General features: G+C 34.8%; 1 protein-coding gene across 1 annotated transcript in view; it reads right to left on the reverse strand.

Annotated features, from left to right (window-relative positions):
- The window catches only part of tmem110l (transmembrane protein 110, like), a 31044-nt gene extending 17743 nt beyond the window's left edge, over positions 1-13301 (reverse strand). Inside the window, exons 1-2 of the mRNA XM_015352413.2 lie at positions 12818-13301; positions 111-159 (exon numbers count right to left, since the gene is read on the reverse strand). Coding sequence (XP_015207899.1) covers positions 111-159; positions 12818-12992 — 224 coding nt within the window. The 5' untranslated portion in view covers positions 12993-13301. The remainder of the gene's footprint in view (positions 1-110; positions 160-12817) is intronic.
- Positions 13302-17176: the final 3875 nt, after the last annotated feature.

The following is a 17176-nucleotide window of genomic DNA, read 5'->3' on the forward strand; positions in this document are numbered from 1 at the left end:
TTCTGTTCATTTCCTATTTTGCCATCGCATTCTGATGTCATTCAGGTAGGCGAATTATTTAATAATGTAGCTTTTGATTTGAGTAAAGGCAGCCAAACAGAAACTCTTACCAAATTCTCCATGGTCGCCTCTCTTCTCTGGGTTCTCTGAACCTTTTTACTGCAAATAAAATGGAAGTGTTTAAAAATAAAAATTAGAAAAAAGAAGAAGCAAAGACTGCTGACCCATAGCTCAGATTTTACCAGTTCTAATGTGCGTGGTGTAGATAATTTAGTTGTTCCTTTTATTATTTAAGGAAAAGGAAAAAGACTGGTTTCATACTTTAAGGGCCAAACAACAATTAGCTTTTAAGTGTTCAGCAACCTCCAATTAAACTTTAGTCCAAAGAAGCATTAATGTCACTCAAAGGTTTTAAATTGTTTTTTGTACTGACAGTGTTCATTTCAAGGCAACCTCATTTCCAAATTCATGCTCTACAGATCATAAGTAATAATCTCAGAAAACTTTCTTTACATAAAATCTTCGGCTGTTGACAATTGTTCTTTATGAATTCTACTAGTACTTGGAACATTTAATAAACTTTTGCATTGTATTGAGGTGAATTCAAAGCTGGTCACATTCAAGTATCATAATTACAGCTGTAGCAGGTAATAGGATTAAAGACGAATGTATACTGTCTCATAAACATTGTGAAGACTATGTTGCAAAAGACTTCTTACTTTATAAGGCCCATTCACAAAAAGGGATTGTAAAGTAGCTTTTCAATTGAATTATTCAAAATACCTGTGCTGATCAATTGACCTAATGCATCACCAAAACCGTACACATGAGCTTCATACAGGTAATTTTTTGGTGTTTTTTTTACAGATGGTCGTTTCTTCACATTTCTAAACAATACAGAAATATCAACATGTGCATGTCTTTAAATGAGGAAGAAACTATCTGAAAATGGAGAAAGCATTCTTATAATTCATATAATTGAAACTAGAATAATTCAAATATGATAGCATGTTTTTTTTTATGAGGAAGAAGCAGCAGAACTTGGCATAGCCCTGAGAACAATAACGTAATTGACACTGTGTCAGACGGATGTGACACTTTGAGCGCATTGACGTGCTCTGTTGGGCTGTGTTCTTTTTTGAAAGCCTTGTTTTTTATGTCTCATTTGACTGGAACTGGTTTATTTTCTGAAAATGCTTACAAAATGCAGTAGAAACATCATTCAATCTAGATATTATCTTGATACTACAGTATTATCTAAAATACTTAATGCTGGTGCTTCAGTACCATTGAGGTAAGAATACAGATACAATTAAAATTTATGTTAGCTAAGCACTCATTAAGTTAATTGAAGTACAACATAGAAAACAGCTTAAAAAAACTAAGTTCAGTCATCTCATCTTCTAAAATTTAGATTGGTGCTTCTGTTTCAAAGAACTGGCAAAAACAATGCCTCCTATTATAAAATGTTTTGAGTGACTCTAAAACAACCACTTAGTTAAATGATGACAAAATAGGATAGTGTAATTTGAAGACCCATGTGCACTGTGCCTAGACACAGTTGCTAACTATCACAGCATGTTCAGAATTTTTTTATAAGTTCTGCCAACTACTACTACTGTAGACTGAACAAGTGTTTATTATCTGAAGCAATGTCTTCTCAGATACAAAGAAAAAGAAACAAATCCAATGCATAATCTCTTTGAGCTCAGTGGTCAACAGCATTTTTCTACAACACTCAGGTGTTTTTACTACAGGCTTCTTATAAGCTCTTGGCAGGCATTATTATCTTGAATAGGGACTTTCAGAGAAGATATGCAAGATAAAACAAATGATCACTCCAAAAATATTAATTAACAAATTATCCATATTATTTTTTGACTGAATACATCCGACACCTTGAAATAGGTATCTTATGTTGCTAGTCCCTGGGGGGGGGGATAATGTGGGCACCTTTTGACTGTATTTTAGAGTACATATGCTCACAATAATGAACATAACCTTACTCTTCAAACTGAAATCCTTTTTGGCAGTTGTGTGCTAAATTTTTGTTCTTTTGTCCTAGAAAGGTTCTAAGGACAGTGAAAGTTCTAACAAGGCTATTGATCCAATTTCTAGCTCAGATCTGTATACAGGTCTCTACAAGATCAATATGTAAAGTATGTACATACGACAAAAGCAGCAGCCAGCCCTACGTGGTTGTACCTACAGTTAATTTCGTACGACACCCATTGGTCTACTTTCATAGCTTAATATATTAAAACATTGAAGCCACCCTGATGGCTATCTTCGCTGCAAAAGATCCAGTATTTAATCCATGATTAATGTAACTTAAAATCATTAGCTTCAATGCAAAGTCCAGGGTTCAAGACAGTACGCAATTGCAATCAAACAAATCAAGAAATCGATTATTTATAAACTAGAACATACCATCATTGAAACCAATCATCATCGGCAAAATCTATAAAATGTGATAAAAATAAGCCATTACAAAAGCAATGAATACTACTAAAATGAACATCTAATTACCTGTTTACTAAATTTCAAAGGAAGAAAATGCCAGAAGCAAAAACTGAACCAGTCATGAAAATTTAATTCAGTTAAATGATTACACTGGTAAACTATGTCTAATACTGTAGAGCGATATTACACCTGATTTTCTACAAATCCGCTCTTCGTATCTGACTAAAGGTTAGCAGCCAATGTTTCATCCAACTGCCCATTTTATGCATTACAGCTAATTCAGTATCAGAAAGTAATGCCTTAATAAAAGGCTGCAATAAATGCTTCAGCAATCACAAACTAGCTCAGGCAGATATTGATTTAATCATTAACAACACTGCTGGCCTGGCTTTGTAACCTTCTGAGGCAATGCTAGTTCAATATTTATCTTCTTCATAATAAGTAACTTTAAAAAGGTCACAATTCTGTTGATTCTCCCCTTAACTTTCCATTCTCCAAACATTAAAATTTCTTAATTCTCTTCTTGAGGCTTCAAGAACATCTTAGTCAGAAAATATATTTTGATAGAAAAGATAGAGATGCTATACACTTGGCATATTTTTTTAAAAGTCATCTGTAAATCCATCCATTTTCTAACCACTTTGTCCAATACAGGGCCATAGAGGAGCCAAAGCCCCTCCCAACAAGCAATGGGAGCAAGGAGGGGTACACCCCGGACAAAACATCAGTCCATTGCAGGGACACGCAGGGACACCAGGTCTAGTCTTCCCAAAAGCCAATTAACCTACTGTACCATTGTGTTGCTATCTGTGTGGAGTTTCTATGTTTCCCCCATGTTTGTGTATGTTTCCTCCATTTCCTTCCACAGTCCAGAGATATACTGGCAGGTTAACTGGCTTCTGGGAAAACTGGCCCTGGTGTGAGTGTGTGCTTGTTTGTATCTGTGTGTGTGCCCTGCAATGGACTGGCAAACAGTGTGTACCAGGGTGTTCCTCACCTTTTGTGGGACCCTGAACTAGATAAAGCAGTTAGAAAATGGGTGGACAGATAATACATCAAACTAACAAAACTATGTTAGGCATTGACAACAATATGACAGCATTTCTTAAAACAAATGTGCTACCACAAAGGAACAAGTCCAGTGTGCAGGAGCCACAGCATACAGAATGCATCCAAATGAATACAAACAGTACCCAGAATACAAATGAGTGTTCTAAACCTTGCAGACAAGAAAAACAGGATTTTGCATTGTGTTTCAAAATTGAGCTGTTACAGCTTCTTTTGTTAACAAGAGAAATCTTTAGGATTAATCTGCACAATTGCTATGTTACGTTGTTGTTTAGAACATTAGTGTTCTTCTAAAAGGAATGAGACAGCTGAAGAGAACCAAAATGGGAAATGATAGAGATGAAATCCGTAGACAATGGATGGCAACAGTGTAGAGAAATTCAGCTTGAAGAACAGAACTGATTCGTGTCAAGAGTAAATAAATCAAAGACTAAAAAGTAGTGACAAAAATGATTGATGTAATGAATCAATTAAGAAATATTCAAGGAGAAAACACTTTATGATTTATAAAATGATAAAAAAAGATCAGGATCCACTCAAAGAAAAGGAGTATAATGGATTGCGAGCTTGGAAACAAAAGCATATTAGAATAGCCAGGAGTGTGAAAGAAATGAATTATACTATGGAGGTCAAAACAAATAATATATATTTTTTTCAGAATTGCAAAGAGGAAGTACAGTACATGACAAAGTGTCATATCTTGGGGTAGGCAAAGAAAGTCCTATATTAAATATCATTAACGCGGACGAGCTAAAGGTATTCCATCTTATTCTACAAGATGAATCTCCAAAGCCTGATGGCATTATACCAACTGTATTTAAGAAATTATTCATGGTTGCTAAAACTATTCCAATAGCTACTCAAGACAGAGATAATACCCACTGATTAAAAAAAATAATTCTCCATCCATGTAAGATAATGGAAGAAAACTATGTTCTAATTGCAGAATACAGCAATAAGATTCTATAGGTCAATCAATGTAGATTTAGAATGGGTAGATCTTGCTTAACTAACCTTTTACAGTTCTATGAACAAACAAACAGTGGAAGTGGACAGAAAAAGAGCATATGAAACTAGAATTTCAGTTTTTTTTATAAAGTAATATTCATTCTCAGGTGTACAAGCATTTCCTTGAATCTTTAATACCTTCAGTCGATGCCCTAACTTATGTTAAGGTTCCATTCTGTAAGCCTTTAAGTAACCCAATTTCCTCATGGAAAAAAATAATTTAAAAACTGATGATTAAACAACAAATACACCACATACACAAAAATAATGAATACAACTATCAGAATAATTTCTTAATGAATTTATGAATACTGTACATTACCCTACACTGTACCATTCAGCAATTAAAATAAAATATTATATTTAAAACATTACATGACTGCAAATGTTCTTAGTTTAAAAAATTGGAGAGGAAATCAAATTCTAAACTCATACACCTGTCCTCCTATGTATAATCTTTTCTACCTCCCCCCTCCACCCCAACTGCAGTAGTTCCCTGGTTCATTCATTGTAACTGAAGTTCTGATCTTTGGTCAATACTCTTATTTCCTCAGCCTATTAAGTTAATGCCAAAGTATTGGGTACACTATCCCTTTAAATTCATTTTATATTGTTTTGTATTTATTAGGGTTTGTTCTAGCCACTGAATATGGGTTGTTCACACGTTTCATCCAAAAAGCACAAACACATTACACTTACTCAGTGCTATTCGTCTATCCGTATTATGTGCTTTTTAACTATCTATTGTGAGCTTTCCATAACTTGAAAAATTTAGAAATTAAGAATTGAGGATGTGGGAGTTTGGAACACACCACCTAGGCACAATAAATATTTGATACAGGACACATTGGAAAGATATTCCAGCTTTTAAAAAAAAAAACACATCTATACGAAATCTGATAGTACTAGATACTGTACTAATAACCAAACACGCTACCCAGGTCAAAAGGCCTCCTCTTATTTTGAACCTATCTTTTTTTTTTTTTACAGTGATCTAACCTAGACATAGAAAATTTGTCTCTTTTACCTCTCTGGCATCTGATGTTTTAAATATAATGTTTTATTATAGCTGCTGAATGGTACTTTTTCTCATGCAGCAATTTCCTCCTAAACCTGAGCGAATCTGAACTTGCTTCTTGAATTTGTATCACTTAACCTTGAAAATATGTGACAGGATGACAAAATATTTGCAGTTCTATTAACTGCATAATTCATCAAACACTTCCTAGCAATTACATTTTTGTCCTAATACGAATGTGAAATCTGTCTTTAGCAACTTAAGGATTAGTTTGCATTTCTGAATAAAAACCCAGTTTATTCATATTAATTTGCTATATTAGCCTAACAGCTGGAAGTCAAATGCATAACTCCTAGTTGATTCAATCATTTATTTACAAAGGCATAAAATTACTTCCTCAAACAAAAACACTGTACAATAAAGTTAATAATACTCGTGGTGTTAAATCATTCAATCCAGCAAGAAATCCAAATGTTAACATTATGTTTCAGTTAACCAAAAATATAGTATTAAAGCTTCCAACATGGGGGAAATCTAGTCTATTAAAACCTAGCTTAAAAACTAGTCGCAACACTGGGCCAGGAAAAATGTACAAAATTAAATACATATTTTATAAGCACTATATTCTATGTGCTAGAATGCAGCATGTCTGTGAGAGTACTGAACAAACATATCCACAGAACATACCAAATTTCCAAAGAGTTCAGACTCTGGAAGAGTCTGGGTTCATGGTTAGTATGTAACCTCAACAAAAACACGGCAACAACTTTCTGAAACACAATTCTGAAACACAAGCTTCATTGCTACAATATGACAATCGCCAATTTTATTATATATAATTCCATTCAACAAACTTTGAGCTGGCTTTAATATTAAAGATTAATGTTTTCACTGGGTTAATATGATTCCACATTTATTTTATTTTTTTTTGTTTTTATAATTTAATGTGGTACATGTATACCTTACATCTAGAGATAGCACTTATAAAAAATGCTTCATTGACATACATACACTTCCGTATTGTTTACTTTCATGCTATGAAAGTAAATCGGTGCTGGTGGGTATATCTTCCGATTGTCTTGAATTGAAAGTAATTAAACTTCTTTTAAACTGTCTAGTGATAATAAAGTGTTTTGTCTCAATCTGATCTTCCCCCATAATTTGAAATCCTAACAACTAGATAAGACTATGGCACTTCCTTCTCATTGGGTAAACAATCCTGACAATACTTATGCTTTCTTTAAATGACAAGCATCTTAAGACCTAGAGCACTTAGGTTTGTCATTCCTGAATGAACATGGCAATATTTGCTCAGCAGCAAGGAAAAAAGACAGTCTATAATTACTTTAAGAAATGAAGGTCAATCTTAAAGACAAATTACAAGAACTTTGCAAGTGTCAGAAACTGCTGTGGCCAAGCCTATCATACGATATGAAGAAACTGGCACTCATGAGGACCGAAAGATGTCAGGCAGGCCAAAGATGACCTCAGAATCAGAGAATATGTTCATTAGTGTCACAAGTCTGTGAAACCGGTGACTAACTGCCCCTGAAATACAAGCTGAACTCAATGCAACTAGAAGTAAAGATTTTTCAACATCAACTGTTCAGAGGAGATTGCGTGAAGCTGGCCTTTAAGGTCCAGTTTCTGTGTTTTTTGGCCCAGGCAAGTCTCTTCCTCTTATTCTGCACTCTTAACAATGGTTTCTTTGCAGCAATTCTTCCTGGTAGGCCAGGTTCATGCAACCTCCTCTGAACAGTTGATGTTGAAACATCTGTACTTCTAGATGCATTGAGCTAAGCTTGTATTTCAGGGGAATTAGTTGCTGGTTTTGCTTTGGGTGTTTATTTTATTGAAAATGACAAATTAACATTTTCAATGCAGCTCACTTAAGATTATAAGCACACATATCATGTAATTAAATATTTAGTGTTAATAGACAAGTTCATACAGTTTAAAGCACAGATTATCATGAAAAACTTGGTTTCAAGCAGGTGTACTCAAACGTTTGACTGGTACTATATGTCAGTCAGTTCTGAGCCGGACTCCTTATTCATGACCCTGACCAGCCCAAGTCCCTGTGCAAGTCCGGTCCCTGACCAGTACAATAAACCCTTGGCTGGTGTCCAACTGGTGTAGAGTTGGCTCTCAACACCTCCCCATATTCCCAGTGATTGTTATTATGTGCTGTCTATTTTTGCTAGGATCTGAAAAACTTAGTGCAAAACACAATCCAAAGGAAATGTGGTTATCACTTAGCAATTAAATGACTGTTTTACAAAGGTTGGATGATGATTGACAAAACACTACCTAATTCTTCAAGTTAAAAGCATAATCCTATCTGACTGAAATATTTTTATCAACTACAATTTAAGCAAATATCCTATGGCACACAAGTGGAGTGGGGTATTCCAGACAGGTCCCTGACGAGCTCTCTTTAAGCTTTTGGCTATACAAACTCTTGCAACTTCCTGAGCACCTGCGAGCTTGTAGCGATGTCAGCAAGATTTAATGCTGCTGCATTCCAATTAACGCTGGCTCTTCAGGACAGAACTCTATAATGTATATATGAATTACTCCGATGTTAGTATTTTTTCTCAAAATGTCAACTGAAAATCAATTTCAAAAGTCTTCTCAATAGGAAAACTTGGCTCAGAACTGTTTACTACAATACTGTATCACACATGTTAAAACAAAAAATAACGAAATTATCTTCAGTTCAGACCTACAGGTTTGACAGGTTATGCAGTCTAATAACTTTCCTTTTGGTTAAAATAAAAAAAATACTACCAGTGAGGCCGTAAAGTAAAATTCAATGAGGGTTTACAATTGAAAAATATTTATAATCTGTTGTGTTGTGGACAATTTCACTTATAATGGGAAAAGGCAAGTTGGGCCTTTATAATGGCTGGTTATAAAATAATTCAACACAATACCGAGAATATTGCAGAGTATTGAGTTAATGGCGTGTTGCCCCATTCTATTCTGTCTTTTATGCCTCATTACTTTTAAAAAGAGCTATTTGAGGCTTCGTAATTGCTGTTTTTTGGACTCTGAAACTGTTCTATTAAAGACAAAGGCTGTGATCATGCACAACCAATTACTAGTTCAATATGGTATCCACTTTATAGCAACAAATTCTTTTTGAAGCAGAATGGTCTCCCTGTTAAATCCCAACCTTAGCTGGAGAAACCAAACTGTAAACTTTTTAAAATGGAAAAATGCGAGAATTTTTTTTTTAAAGGAATTCAAAAAGGGGCACAGTAAAGTAGTTTATTTGTTGCCAGAGAAAAAGAGCTATAATTCTAATAAGACTGTTCTGTACTAGCAAAATTCAGAAAGAAGATTTACTCTTAATGAATATTTGTACATCAGTTTCTTAACAAAAGTACACTCATGTTTTAGTGTTACATGGTGCTTCCTTCCTCAAGAAGTTTACCGAGTTTTGCTACAGCCCGTTACAAGAGCAATCCAATGTGAAACAAAGGTCAAACAAACTATACCAAATGGTATTTCAGAACATATTAGCTCATTGTATAATAACTTTACGCTGCAACACATCTGTGTACTGCCACAGTGACAATCACAAAAATCAACAATCACAGTGTCTTCACAGCTGGAATGACGCTTTTACTGCCTAAATGGTCCCTGTGAAAATATGATTGGTGTGGACTGTAAACAACTTTGGGCAAAGTAGTCTCATGCAATTTATTAAGCAACAACATTCTCAAATCTTGAGTCCTCATCCTTGATTAGCTGCTTTAAACAGTATACCGTACAGCATAATTATTGTGATCTTGTCACATTTCATACCATTACTTTACCAACATGCTGCATTCACATACACCCTAGGTAAAGAAAGTTAGGTAGCTTTCAAACAAGGACAGAGAACACATTAAATGAGAGATTGCCAGATGAAATAAAACAGTGTGGGAATATTGTCGATTAGTGACTTGCTACAGATAGCTTTTGCCTCTGTGTTGTAATTGGCGTATCCAAAAAGCCTTTTTATTGGCCTATGATTGTTGCATAGACTTGCATCTGATAGAATGAATTAAGCTTTGCTGGTTTATGTGCCTGCAATGATCTTAGCAGCATTACAGAGATGTTTTAAAGGATGGAACAGTTATACTGTACAAAACAATAAGCAAACTTGCTCAAAATGATAGTTTGGGAAGGTTTATGTTTAATACTTTTCTCCTTTATTGTTATAACTGTTTTTTGAAATATTAAAAAAAATCTTGTCAGTTATCCTTTCTGAGTAAAGAAACTTTTGATTTTATTTTTACTTTGAATCTATAAATGTTGAAAGTAGCACATCTCCAATCGGTGATGTTCAATTACTCATACAACAATGCAGCTAGCATTTTACTCAGTGAAGACAAAATGTAAAAATGTATTATCCTATTGCCAGATTCTATAAAACACCAAAAAACAGTTATTACTCCTACTTAAACACCATGAGTTAGTTGGTTAAACACCTGTCTAGTAAAAAGGAGACTGAGTTTGAATCCCAGATATACCTTCTTCCTTTTCCTATACAGACGTGTTAAAAGGACTGAACCTTTTTAGTCTTGAACAGAGAAAACTGCAGCAGGACCCGATACAAGTATTTAAAATTCTCAAAGGCACTGACAAAGACAACAATCAGAATTCTTTAGAATGAACAGTAAATCATGATCTGGGGAACACAAGTGGAACAATATGGAAGTGCATTTAAAACTAAGAACGGGAGAAACTTTTTCATGCAACTATGTTATCTGACATCCAACTGTTCCTTGAAAGAAGTCAAAGTGTTATTGTTGGATCTGGCAGCTACTTACCAAGTGGACTTGATAGATCAAATTGCAGCCAGTTATTTCTAATTGTTCTTGTTTTCAATAGATTACTACTACAACTACTATAACTACAAAGAATCTACATATTAAAGGAACAGAAACACCATGAACTGCAGACTGCACATATACTGATTTCTCTCGATTTTGTTCATCACTCCTTGGTCTGCTGCGTGACAATTGCCCTCATTATAATTTTAAATGGTGCACCCATCTCCATAATGGATTATTGTCACATGCAACTTAAGTTGGACACCAACATCCAGGTTTATAATCTATGCTTCCCGATGAGGAAAGTCTAGAAAATTGATTAATTATCCATCGCCTTTAAATTTCTTTTTAGTCTTTGCTTTGCCCATTTTTTTTTCCTGTTGGTTTTGCTTGATTCTGTGTATGTATTAGACCCTTAATGTCACCTACTATGAGACATCTGGGACTCATGTTTGATCTTGAGTTCAGTTTTGATGCACAAATAAAAGCCATCTGTAAAGTCTCAAAGGTTCACCCTAGAACCATTGCCCACATTCAGGCTTTTCTTGATTAAACTGCAATAGAAATCCTTTCATCACATCTCTGCCGGGTTACTGTAATAAACAGCTTTTACAATGGTCTCCCTACTTGCTCCCTAAACACACTTCAAATGTCCACAACTTGGCTGCATGACTTCAAACGCTAAAACCCCAATTCTGGCACCTCTTCACCAGCTCCCCAATACCTAGCACCTTCAGTTCAAAATATTACTCTTAACTTTTAAAGCTCTAAGTAGCAAATCCCCACAATACTTATCAGAATTTCCTATGCACCAGGCAGAGCTGTATGCGCTGGTGAGGCTCGTCTGTTAGTGGTAGCTTCTTATAGTATCTCTATGCGCCTGCTTGCTCCATATCTCTGGATCTCACTCCCTGTTAATCTGAGAAAGGTAAACTCTCGATCAGTTTTTAAATCTAAACCAAAAAGACCTGTCTGTTTAGTCAGGCTTTTGATTAGTGTACCTCTTCTCCTTTATCTCTATCTTTATTTCTGCTCAAATGTTATTTCATTTTTTTCCCTCTTTTTTTTGGTTGTTTTTTACTGTTGGTGTACACGGTCAATAAATTAAGTCACTATCCTTCTCTTTATATTGGTGCAGCAGCAATTTTTTAAGGCTTTCTGAGGCCTGGGTTTACTTTATACCTTTTTACACAGAAGCTTCATTTCTATATTTCACCTTTATAACAAGCACTTTGTTATGCAGTCTTCACCACAGATGAGCTGCTAAATTAACAGGCTATCAATATATGCCAGCAGACCATATACCTTTTTTCTAGACTGTATAAAGTCAACATCTAACAAGCGTTAAACTTGACTGTTTCCCCTTTGTTCAATGCTGTTTGTGATAAACATAAACATGGGTAAATAATCATAAAATCAAATTCAAAACACCAAAATGGGGTGATCAATTCACTTCAAAGGAAATAAAAGCAAGGAAATGTTTTGAATTTTACTGAACTCAGTCCGTAAACAAAAATGATAATTATTTGCAAAATGATGGTCAAACTCTTGTCCTTACAGATACGAGTGCATTGCCGATAACTTTCTCAAGAACAAAACCTATTTATTATCAAGTATGGGTTATTTCAATTTCCATATACACGTGGGGGTATATCAAATGTATGACTGTTATAAAAAAGTTGTTGTTATCTTCAGGGGCTAGCTAATGGTAGTTCTCCCTGGGGAAAAAAAAAATGTCAGATCATCCCAAAAACTGCAGTGATAGGTATGCACTCTCTCAGCTATTTCCAATAATATCCTGATAAAATACACCACAACACAAGACTAATTAAACTTACTGTAAAATATGATGCACAGTTATGAACAACATAACAGGTTTTGTTCAAGTGCTCCAACTGCAAACTATGCGAACTTCGAGATTTTCGTCATGGGATTACAAGAAGAAATGTATTAAATTGTTTAGGTAAAATAAAGTGAAGTGCACTGCTTTTAAATGCCTTTTTGACAATGTCAAGATATTATCCAACTGATAATGCACACAACTTTATGAATACTGCTTTAAGAACACTGGTCCAGGTGACTACTGTAACTATCAGCTCTACTGTAGGTTTAAACATTACATTATATGTTTAAACATTGTTACTGTATATGACAAATCAGGCAGATCACATTCTTACGATCCGCAACAAGACTGCACAAGATTTAGGGAAAAATGAAACTTTTTTAATTTAAAAAAAAGGTTGTATCGACAACGGTCTCTTTAAATGTCTGTTGCTTTGTCTAAGCGAAGTAAACAATGTGCCACGCATCGCTAACTGAACGTGTTCCGCCACTTAACCTTTTAACAGAGTAGCGGGTTTTTAAAATACCTAGCAAGTCTAATTAACATTCAGGAATAGAGAAAAAGAGGTTCACGTTTTTCATAGATACTTACTCATCAAAGTGCTGAAGGCAATAATTGCAAGTAGACCTTGTATTAAAACTCCAAATCTGTCCATTAGAGCTCCGTTATGGCATCCATGTGATTTAGCATTTGTAAAATCTGTCATATTCTCGAGAGCAAACACTCTCTTAACCAGAAAGATGTCCTTAAATTGGTAAAGATCCATAGCGATTAAAAACAACCCAACGTGGCCAACAAAGGACGACCAAGACTTTTCCTTGGATTGGGAATTTGCACCCAACAGTGATTCCCGAGAAAAGACAAAAGCGATTTAAATTTCATTCGGACACCGATGGGAAGTTTAGCGATTCCTTCATCCAACCTACTTCATCCTCCTTGCGGGAAAAAAGCGACTCTAACACAACTTAAGAAATGGAAAAAAAAACTTGAAGAACAAAGTTACAAAGACGATTTGACGGAATCTCCTTTTAAATTAGCAACACAATGGAAAGCTACATTCTGACGTCACTCTTGCTCCCCAAATCGCCCTCATGTGGGATGAATAACATCTCATGTTTCATGGTCTCAACATACAGTACACACTAATATGTACAATTAAGGTGAATGTTTATAGTAATTACTAAACTAAAATGCAATTAACGGGTGTTAATGAACCAGTTTTTAAAAAAAGTTATTTCTCTATAATAACATGTATATTGAAGATTCAATATGTGAGGATTTCGCTCATCACAATTCTTTTACACCAGTAAAGTCGATTTTAATTACTGTAACAAAATCCGATCTACCAAAAGTTAGGATTATTTCAAATACTTCAACTCCAACGTTTTCCCATTCCTGGTACATGAATGCTAAGAAGCATGTATCGTTATTATCGTTGTTTCATTCAATATTATTAATGGAAGGTTCTGATACGGCGATGTTTTAGGGTAAGTAAAGTTGCAAAACAGAGGAGGTCTTTTTAACCCATACGCTGACTAGTGACTGATCTGAGGTACTCATCCAACTGTTTCTTTTTTAAAAAGCCAGGATTTCAGTTTGGGCAAAATGGCTGGGTACAATGTTTCACACTCCCACAACTGTTTGTGCAAAGAAGAACTTCCTTTTCAGAGGTTTACATGCACTTCCCATGAGTTTACATTTGTGTCCTGGTTCATGTTTCACTGTTGATTCCATTGTTAAGTCCATACAGTTAGATTTCCTGATTTTGTCAGGGCCTGTGAGGATTTTGAATACTTGTCATTTCTGTTAAAGATAAAACAAATTTATTTTGTCATTTCAATATTTAAAATGTCTCTGATCTCAGTTGTGTACTCTTCTTTGGACCGATTGCATAGTAGCAATATATACTGACAGGTGATATATTGATGTATTTTGATACTCATTTTTTGAATTATTTACACCTCATTTTTTAAACATGGTGATGGTGAAATGTGTAAAATATGTAAATGATGTCAAATAAATTAAAATAAACACCTAAGTCTTTTTTTATAAGTAGTTTCTTCATGCTCAAAGTTGCCCATCTTAAAATTATAACACGTAACTTTCTAGATTAACTGCCATCTTCCAGGAGTTCATTCAGTCTTGAATTTTGATTTGTCTTGGAATTGTCTTTGCCTTGAGCCATCTGAGTTAAATTCATGTGGCTGAATGCTCTTCATCTCTTCCATCTTTCCTGACTCTTCAGCAATGCAGTATTCCTGAACATAGCTCTATTAGACATGCTTCAATTAATCCAAGTACATCTTAATCTTCTGCTAATGTGGTGTCTTCCATTTCTTGGATTCTATATCTAATACTCCTGACATTTATTTACTGCATAAGCGTTAAATTACTTGGTCATTTGACATGATGTTTTCCCTTTGAGTTCCTTTTTGGCTCTATTTGCTCTGTATCTTGCTTGCTTTAGGAGTCCTATCATTCCGGTTTAAACGGTTTTTCATTTCTTTGTAAATTCTTGCCCTTGATGCATGTTTTGTGCAAATGTAATCCATTGCATCTACATGGGTAACCTTTACATTAGACAGTCTTCCAGGGGCCAAGAAAGCTAAAGCCATCTTCAGCACATAAAGTCAATTTGTTTTGTTTGCCAGTTAACATTTCCAATAGTTCATCTTTGCATGGCAGATCTTGTACAGTGTCAGCCTCCTCACCTCCAAGAAGACAGAAAGGAAGACTGTTGTTGGTCTTTGATGGATATCTCAGAGTATTCCTACAAAATAGCCAGAAGAAAGCTTGAATTCTAACTTATCCTAACTTATCTAATAAAGAAAAAAGACATTTTAAAAAGAAAACTCTTATTTCTTGCTCAGACATTGGATGTTTTAAGATCCGTACAGTATACATTGAGACTCATGTCTTAATGCTTCATCAGTAGAGCAGCGTTCAAAGTTTGATGTTTCTCCCAGGTTTCCTTCAGATTTGTAGTGCAGTGCTTTTGAACTTTTTTAACCCACCATGACACAGATCATTTTTGACTAAATCTAACTTTAACATCATAATGAAGTGTGGTCCTCAGCTAAAGCAAAGGCTTACCAGAGAACATGGAGAATTTTTAGTTGGGCCTGTTGAGATTAATGGCAGATGCACTCATACACCACATCTGCCGCATGCAACCTTGCTCTTTGCTCTTGATAACTGCCAGTATCAAAAACTGATGTTCTTTTAATGAAAATCATAGAACCACCTGCAAAAGCCTCTTGTGCTACTATCAGCCATTAAGAGCTGAAACTTAAGCTTTTCTTTCATGTGAAACTTGAGTGTGCTGCTGTTAGAAGCATCACAAACATCTTCTTTGATTTTCCCATTGACATTATTGTCTTAAATCAGTAAATCTTGAAATATATTTATACTACGGTCTTCATGAGCTGAGTGACGTTTGGTTAACGTTTCGTGATATTGTAAAATATCGTCAGGCTTGGTCCTGACCATCAGCTCCAATAAGACATGATGTTCTGTCTCTAGGACACACGCACCTAAATATTCTTGAACATTTAAAAGCCCTGTCTCATCATTTTCAATTTTAGCATATCACACTGTCTTAGCCCATAACCCTTTTCTAAAACCAAGCCTCTTCAAAAAAATAGTATGCAATCAATTTTTGTCTTTTTCTCCACTCAAAGTTACAGTTGCTGCTTTGTTTAACGGTGTCAGATTACATATTTTACTTACTATCCAAGTACATTATCAGAAACACATTTACCATAACCAATGCTTCATGAGAGCTTAGGCTCTATAATCTTTAGACAGATGATGCAATATTTGCTCATTTTCACATCAGCCAACATTTTGTTATGTTTCTTTTATCATAGTTGTGTAGTTAAAAAAATAAGTTATAGTTATATTAATGTTAATAGCTAAGCAAAAATGTTCTGTGTTGTGTGAGGGCTTTCTAATTCCCAATTCTCTTTTCTTAATAAATCTTTGTATCTTCAGGACTTGGTACTCAGACATACAAAAAAAAATATTAGCCTCTTTCTTTATGCTTCCCTGATAGGAGCTTAGAGCTTCACTTGCATAATAACTTAACTGTTGCAATTTTGGCCAATACTGGGTGTGTTCTGTATGTATGCAATTATATACACTACATATTATAGGCATTTGTTATCTGAAAAAGGTTTAAGTGTGTTAAGTATTGTTTGTTAAACTTTAACTGTTTGTCAATAATGTCTTTCTAAGTTCATTGAGCACTCATTCATTCTGGCAAGTGGTAGTTAAGATGCTTATTCTCTCAAGTACTTTCAAGACATAGAACTAAATTGGGAGAGGGGCAGAGACCTGAAACACAGACTTTAAAATTTGATGGTTTTAAGACCTAAAAGACAATTGACACTACACTATATTTCTAATTCAAATTAAGTACTCATTTTGATCTTCTCATGATATTCCTATTGTAATTTTTCTCCAGTAGCCAAAGGGGTACGTGGTGAAGGATATAAGACAGGAAAAATAGTATTTACAGTATGTACAAGTCCAGTACTGGAATGGGCTCCCTAATGTAGTTAAAGTATAAAAGTATCTAAAATATTGTCACGATATTCAAACCTATCTAAACTGTGGGTTTATTCATTTTGAAGCTCATACTGACAATATAATAAAATATTGTTCAGTCCTTCAAAAATGGGAAAAAAATAATACTAGACTTATTCTAATGGTGATCCTTCATCATAAAAATTACTATAACTGCTTGTAGCATTCAGATGCATTTCAATGCATCTGCTTTCTCATGAACACACCTGACACCTGTTTTAACTTTGAAGTACTTCTCTTATGCATATATCTTTGAAGTACGTTTGCAGCTCTATAGCTCTTGTAGTAAACGGCTTGGATCTTCATCACGTTTGAGCTTCAGATATGCAATAACACCCTTTTTTAGACTTTTAGACTCTAAAA

The sequence above is a fragment of the Lepisosteus oculatus genome, chromosome 7 (genome assembly GCF_040954835.1).
Source record: "Lepisosteus oculatus isolate fLepOcu1 chromosome 7, fLepOcu1.hap2, whole genome shotgun sequence".
Taxonomy (NCBI): domain Eukaryota; kingdom Metazoa; phylum Chordata; class Actinopteri; order Semionotiformes; family Lepisosteidae; genus Lepisosteus; species Lepisosteus oculatus.